This window comes from Heteronotia binoei, chromosome 13, assembly GCF_032191835.1.
Source record: "Heteronotia binoei isolate CCM8104 ecotype False Entrance Well chromosome 13, APGP_CSIRO_Hbin_v1, whole genome shotgun sequence".
Classification (NCBI taxonomy): domain Eukaryota; kingdom Metazoa; phylum Chordata; class Lepidosauria; order Squamata; family Gekkonidae; genus Heteronotia; species Heteronotia binoei.
Genome location: NC_083235.1, coordinates 51,352,641 through 51,360,496, shown reverse-complemented (window position 1 = coordinate 51,360,496; position 7,856 = coordinate 51,352,641). Strand labels below are relative to the sequence as shown.

General features: G+C 36.6%; 1 protein-coding gene across 2 annotated transcripts in view; it reads left to right on the top strand.

The window, feature by feature from the left end:
• The first annotated feature begins 1,206 nt into the window (after positions 1-1,206).
• The window catches only part of ABCA5 (ATP binding cassette subfamily A member 5), a 125,043-nt gene continuing 118,393 nt past the window's right edge, over positions 1,207-7,856 (top strand). Inside the window, exons 1-4 of one of the 2 annotated variants that reach the window (XM_060252221.1) lie at positions 1,207-1,329; positions 2,415-2,619; positions 4,474-4,635; positions 6,051-6,148. In XM_060252221.1, coding sequence (XP_060108204.1) covers positions 1,225-1,329; positions 2,415-2,619; positions 4,474-4,635; positions 6,051-6,148 — 570 coding nt within the window. In that variant the 5' untranslated portion in view covers positions 1,207-1,224. The remainder of the gene's footprint in view (positions 1,330-2,414; positions 2,620-4,473; positions 4,636-6,050; positions 6,149-7,856) is intronic. The other variant, XM_060252222.1, reaches the window with a different exon arrangement.

Genomic DNA, 7,856 nt, shown 5'->3' with positions numbered 1-7,856 from the left:
TCCCCACTCCTCCACATGCACCTGCTGGAATGGTCTTGGGTCAGCCATAGCTCTCGCAGAGTTGTCCTTGAAAGGGCAGTTTCTGTCAGAGGTCTCTCAGTCCCACCTTTCTCACAGGGTGTCTGTTGTGGGGGAAGAAGATTAAGGCGATTGTAAACCACTCTGAGACTCTGATTCAGAGAGAAGGGCGGGGTATAAATCTATGGTCTTCTTCTTTTAAGAAAGAATTTAAGATAAGCAGCCCAGAATTTGAGGAATAATCTTAACCTCTGATCTAAATACTTCCTTAGATGGATGATGAATTTACAGGTTTCTTCTGAAAGAGGGCTGTTCAATGCATAGACTTAGACCCTAATTGCTGTTTTTATGTATGTATGTTTTATTATACTGTATGTATATTTTAGCTTGGTTTTAATTGTTTTAAGACGTGCTTTTGCTTTGTTTTAATGATTTTAAATTGTTTTTATTGCATATTGTATTTGATAGAATATTTAATCGCTTTGCTGTTGGCTGCCTTAGAACTATATAGGAAAATGTATAAAGATCTATAGCTATTTAGAAAATGTTTTACAAGTGACACATTAATGAGAATTTGGACTGAATGAGAACTATATTACATTACATTTTTCTACTACTCTTCTTCCAAGATGTTCCTTGGTGACATAGATCCTCGTATTATCCTTATAACTGTCCTATGAGGTATGTTTTTTTGGATATCATTCCAACTTGTCAGTGTCAAGCTGATGTACTGTGATTCATTTTCTGTATGTGTGCACACTGGCCAGAGAGAAATGTATTTCTGATTACATGTAATTAATTTTTGTTGAGGAACAATAGTGATATAAAATGGGGGGTTATTCTCACAAAAGTAAAAGTGAGGCATTTAGATTTTTTTTTTTCATCTGCCTGCATATTTATAATTCATGGCATATGAGAAATGTGCTATTAAGTCTCTTAAGCTAGTCCTGAAAAAAATGTAGGTTTGTTGTATCTACCATTTATAAAGTGTCTATTTATACATAGATTGTGAGATGATAAAACACAGTTTTTCGTCCGTTGGGTAGTTTTATCTTCCCTGAAGTTAACTCAATATAATTAAATTACCTGTTATGAAGCCTTTATAGGAGCTGATTGTTCATTATTAAATGATTAAAACCATAATTAGTGTTTGGCACATAAAAAACCACAAATTTGTTTTCTTGTTGAATAAGCTACACATGAAAAATGTCAATGGAGACTTCAAGAGAAGTAGGAGTGTGGAGGCAAACCCGAGCTCTTTTGTACAAGAACTACCTTGTTAAATGGAGGACTAAGAAAAGTAGTAGTCAGGTGAGTTAATCCTCACAATGCTAATATTTATCAGTATGTGAGCAAGCAGAAGGGATCTGAATCTAAATCAGTCTTCATGAAGAAGCTTGCTTGATTGGACATGCAAGTTGCAGACTGTTGAGGCTATCTCATTATTCTTTATCAAGCGGTTAGGTAAAGCAGAGAACAGCAAAAAGAATGTTTATTGAGCTCTTCCTTTCTTTATGTCCTTAGTGTTCAGATAGCTATGTTGCTTTAAAAGTCTGCAAAGTTGATTTAGCTGTTGAAAGGACAGATGGGTGGAAGAGGGGAGTTCCTGCTCTACTCCACCTTTTCCCTAAAGAACTGCAGTGGGTAGTTATTAGCATAACTTTGGAACACTGATTGATTGGAGTATTCAAAATGCAGCTCCAAAGTTATGTGAATTCCTCTGTTTATTTAATGTCACATATAAATACTAATGATTTTGATGTTTGAAGAGTGTAACAATATTTTTGTGACTTTAATATACTGATTTATAGTGCAGTCCTGTGAAGCTACTCCAGTAGCTGGAATAACTCAGCATAAGATTGGAAAATAAGAGATTATACATACAGAGTTTTAATCAATATTGTGAATGTCTAGTAATAAAAATAGGTCCTCATGTATGTTTAAAAGCATTGCAAGAATGCAGGGCTTTTTTTTTTGCTGCGGGAACTCCTTTGCATATTAAGCCACACACCCCAGATGTAGTCAGTCCTACAAGAGGTTACAGTAGGCCCTGTAAGAAGAGCCCTTTAAGTTCTTTGAGGATTGGCTACATCAGAGGTGTGTGGCCTAATATGCAAAGGAGTTCCTGCTACAAAAAAGCCCTGTTTTAATCAGTTTACTTCCTGAGCATCAGCCTGCTATTCCAGAGGGCAGAATTGCCTCTTGCATAGTTAAGAGTACAAATGGCCTTTAACAGCACTAGCAGAACTTATTTATTTATGCCTTGCTGTTATGCTGTCATCCTGCTAAGTCATATATATTTCAAACGCATTGTCTTTAGTGTGCTAGCTGTAGAAGTGCAGTTTTAGATGGCTAGATTACTATCATCTGTGTTGACTTGTATAATTCCTTTGTAGGAAGTTCTGCTTCCAATTTTCTTTTTATTTTGGCTAATATTAATGAGCATGATGTATCCAAGCAAGAAATATGATGAGGTTACAGATAATAATCTTGGTTCTGTGGCTCACTCAAAAATGTCACAGTTTATTGTTGGCTACACTCCAGTGACTTCATTCACAAGAAAAATTATGACAAAAATGTCTTCAGAATGCTTCCAAGAAGGTATGTGAACTTCAGTGCCACTCAGTCCAGTCCTGAATTTGTCTTCTTAATTTTTTTTTGTTATATTTGTCTGGCAGTTACAGCCATCAGACTCGCTCACCACAGTTGGTGTCTTGAACCAGAACTTCTCTTTTTATAAAGTCTAAAATTTTAAAGTTATTGACATTCCTTCAGATTTTGGCAGTAATTACCATGTATCTAATGATACAAGGACACTGAATGCTTCTTACATCTATCTCAGCAATATATAAGGGTCTAAGAATGAAGAGTTCTGTTCCCTCTTAACTAAGCAGCCAACTTCTCACTTTTGATGTGATTAAAAATCCTGTCCCCAGAGTTAAATCCAAATGTATTGTGACCTATGATCTTAGTTTGTTATTTCTCTTTAGTCTTTGCATATGTCAAAACATCTTCAAAAGTTGTATGCTAATGTGCTGTTTATTTAGGTAGAGGCATCTGCCTATATATATGCAATGTTAGCTTCCATTTCTATGTATCTGAAGACGTGTGCGTGCACCCAAAAGCTCATACCTTGAATAAACTTTAGTTGGTCTTAAACGGGTGGGGAACCTTTTTTCTTCCAAGGGCCATTTGAATATTTATAACATCATTTGTGGGCCATACAAAATTATCAATTTTAAAAACAGTGCTCTGCCAAGGGAGAACGATTCAGGCCAGCCAAGTTAATGCAAACAATTGTTTTTCTATTTGAAGTGCAAGGTGAGCCTAATTTGGTGCACCCCCCCCCCCCTTGGACTATCACCCTAAGCAAATGTCTAGATCCAAGGCTTTTTTTGTAGAAAAATCCTAGCAGGAACTCATTAGCATATTAGACCACATCCCCTAATATTAGTAAATTAGGCCACACCATCTGGGATAATCAAGTGCAAATTGAACTGGTGGTAGCTGGCTCCCATCCCTGCCAGCCCTCCCTCCCTCCCTTCATGCAGAAACTGCAACTGCTCCCAGCAGACATCTAAAGGCACCCATATACCCCAGCAGCAGTCCTTCACAATTCCCACCACTCAGGCTCCCTGAGGGCCAGACCAAGTGATCTCGAGGCCCGCAAACAGCCTGACATTCCCCACCCCTGGTCTTAAAGGTGCCACTTAGGGTTGCCAAGTCCAATTCAAGAAATATCTGGGGACTTTGGGGGTGGAGCCAGGAGACATTGGGGTGGAGCCAAGATCAAGGCTGTGACAAGCATAATTGAACTCCAAAGGGAGTTCTGGCCATCACATTGAAAGGGACGGCACACCTTTTCAATTCCTTCCTTCCATAGAAAATAATGAAGGATAGGGGCACCTTCTTTTGGGGCTCGTAGAATTGGACCCCCTGGTCCAGTCTTTTTGAAACTTGGGGGGTATTTTGGGGAGAGAAACTAGATGCTATACTGAAAATTGAGTGCCTCTACCCCAAAGAACAGCCCCCCCCCCAGAGCCCCAGATACCCACAGATCAATTCTCTGATTTTCTATGGGAATAAATCTCCATAGGGAATAATAGAGTTCTCAGCAGACGTTTCCCTCCACTCCCCCCACTTTCTGATGATGAAAAGGAAGTGGAAAAAAAGGAAGAGAAAAGGAAGAGGAAAAAAATCTCTCATGTTTGCTAATGTAAGAAAGCTGTGTCCCTTAGTGACTGCTATATGTCTCACATAGGTTTGACTTCACTCTGTATTCCTGTCAGTAAATTAAAGGATTCCAATCCAGCTGCAGAACTGGAGAAACCCTAACCAGTATACATATATGGAGATGTATTCTAGTTTGGGCAAACAAAGGAGGAGGGGATTTAAATATATTGTACTACTTTTGAGCGAGATGAGAGTAATTGTGGGTAATTTGAATCTTTGCAGGAATCATTACAGAAGAATTTTTCACTGAGCAAGAAATGCAAAAGGCTAGTCTTACTAGACCTCCGAACTTTGTGGGGGTAGTTTTTAAGGATCCCATGTCCTACCAACTCAGATTTCCTCCTACTGTCATTCCATTATCTGCAAGTTATGTGGAATCAAGAGGTAAGAATACATGTATGTGTATATTCTAAGAACTTAATTTAGAAATTCGCACTTGTTTTGCAACCCATGCAATGGATTTTTTTGGTATGTTTGGGATGGTAGCTGGAGGCATGCAGGTATGTTTGTCGGTATAAGCTAGTGACTATGCATCCATTGAGTATTTTTACAGTGGTGTCCAGAAAATGTATTTCTTGCATAGACTGGTTCATTGTCAGGTTGATGGAAGGGTGAAAGTAATTGAATTCCTGGTGGAATGCATCCAGGGCTTCTTTGCCATGTGTCCAGACCATAAAAATGTCATCAATGTAACACAGATATAAGAGAGGTATGAATGTCACCAAGTTCACAATGAAGACTTGAAGAATGTATTACCAAAAGAAAATAGTGTAATAGAAATAGGATTGTTTTTCATATTCTTTTTAACACAGAGTGTTTGCAGGCTGCTTTCAGGTTTTAAGAACACTTGCGTTTTTAACATCAGGAAATGAATATAAAAACTCTGAGGTTTTAAGGCCAGATTAGATTAAATTCCTGTTAATAATAATAATATGTGGTTTATGTGAATGGGTGGGGAATTTAATAGGGATCCTGATGCTGATGAAAGTGGGGAGGTTACAACCCGTTCCTTCCATGCTGTTTTCCCAATGTGAACTACTCCCCATTGCAGTCTCATTTAGTTGTACCCACAATGTCAGTCATAGGAGTGACTTGTAGTAGCCAGCTTTTTAAAAGTTCAGCCTGCATTTGTAGTGTGACTGCTGCTTATTTTTGTCTGCTTTGCTGATTATGTATTTATTTAATGCAATTTTACGAAGCTGCTTTGAGTGTCTTTTAGGTAGGATAGTAGATTGTTTATTTTGTATCTGTCATCACAGTGCCATCATTCAGAATCCAAAGACATCAACAAGTTCACAATTCACAAAGCTCCAACAGCCAACCTGCCCTTCCTTGACATTACTGAGACTTCAAAAGCACATCTGAACAATTGCAAAAAAAAAAAAAGATAAAGGGCCAGCAGTTGATCCTAGGGAAAAATGCTTCACCCAAGCACATACCAAGCCAAAGCCTAATAAATAAATCATTTCAGGCATGTGTGTCAACCCCTGCCAAGGTTTGGTATGGGGATTTGGTGTCATTATGAAACAGGTGAAAGAAGCCTTACCTTGTAGTAGCTTATCCTGGCCAGAATTAACAATGGAAGTGAAAGGGTCATTTTTTTTTTTGCATTAGATTTTTTTAATGCAAGAACTTATTGTAAACAAAACCTTAATGCTTTTATTTTTATTTATTTATTTAATTTATATCCCGCCCTCCCTGTCGAAGGCAGACTCAGGGCGGCTCAGGGCAGCTTTTGAATAGGTAATGAATAAAATAGGTTCATTTTTTCCTTTATAACATCACTTGATTTTCTGTAGCTAGCTGTCCAGGCCCGTCCAATACATGTGAAGCTGAAAAGTACTTACGCTCTGGATTTACAACTCTACAGATGTGCCTTGATGCAGCAATTATACAGGTAAATGGAATCAGAATGTGAAAAAACCTGAACAGTCGTGTTTTGCTTTGCTTGCAATAGTAGTCAGATAGTCTTTCTTCTTTTTTAAAGTTTTATTTTCAATAAAAAATAGAGAGATAAAACTAATACAAAGTTCTTGAATACAATCTACAATGCTATTATGAAACATAATTACACAAGCTCAGAATTTTCTTCTATTTTAAAAATGGCAGTAAATGTTGCTTTGTGACTAAATGTTATGTGGTTTCCATAACATTACCTTGTGCACCTATTAACAGGATATACTATATTTTTGTTTCCATTCTCTACTAGTTTGGTACTGCATATACACACCATGACCTGTAGCCAAATTTGTGTATATCTATTTTATAATTCCACATATCGAAAACACATTTACCCATCATGACCTCTGGTGTTCACTGGCAAATACTACCAGAACTTCCTCAAGGTGTCTAAAATTTAAGCTAACTGTAGAAGTAATGATAGCTCAATAAATCAATGCAGTTATTAGGATGAGACATCGAATAGACAATAGGGTTACAGTTATATTACACATATTTAGCAATGCAGAAAATGCTATTATCAGAGTAGGAAATGTAGCTGTGACAGCAAGATAAGAGATTAAGTAAACAGATAATACTGTATACAGTAGCATAGTGCACAATCCCTTTCCCTTCATTAAAACACCTTCTTGAAACAATCAGTTATTTTTACTAGTATTAATGGTAATGCCATCAGTCATTCTGTTGCACATTCCAAAATTCTAAGAAGTGGAAGCTTCCAGTTTATCAGTTTCTGAGCATTATTTAATTTTTATTTTAATTTTAAGTGATTAATATGTCCAGTCTTTATCAAGTAATTTTTTTTTGTTGAAGCAGATTTTAAGATGTTGAACTGGTCTTCTGAATTATGAATCTATGGATTGCAGAATCATTCAAAAATCCAGAAATCAAGAGATGATAAATAGATATGCGAAAGCAGGAAATGATAAATGGATATGAAATTCATAAACTTAGAAAGTTAATATAAACCACACTTTATGTCAGTCACTGGGATTAGCATAAAGTAGGCTAAGCACAGGCATTTGTATATTTAGGTTAATTATTTTAGAAATTAAAAAGTAATAAAGTAGCAGCAGAGTATAGAAACTGATTTTAATGTTTCTCTCTTTCTTAGTTAAAGGCTAATAATTTGAAAGTCAGAAAGTCTTTAATGCTTTTGGTCAAAGGCCATTACAAGTTACAAAATACAAGAAGCAGGGATATAATAAAATACTGAGTCCAAATTGTGTGTGTGTTTTAAGTGCGAGAATTAGCAACATTGAAACAGTATTGGAGCAACAGAGCATGAGTATCCTAAACTTAAGAATATGTGATAATTTTAGAATAACCAATTGAATATAGATTCTGCTACTTCTAAAATGATTTGGTAGGCATAAGGCCTTTTTTCAAGGCATAGCAATTAGTGCCTCAATTTACATTAAAAGAAGGAGCAAGGAAAGACAAGATTTGATTGATAAAATTTTGACCCTACAAAATAGACATAAAAAGGAGCAGAGAATTACAAAGTTCTAGAAAGTGCCTAAATGAGCTTGAAGTAAACAAAATGGACAACCATTTATTGTACATTAAGCAAAGGTACTATGAATATGGAATCAAAGCATGGAAATTGCTAGCACATAAAGAAGTTTAAAAAAATGATAGGTGCT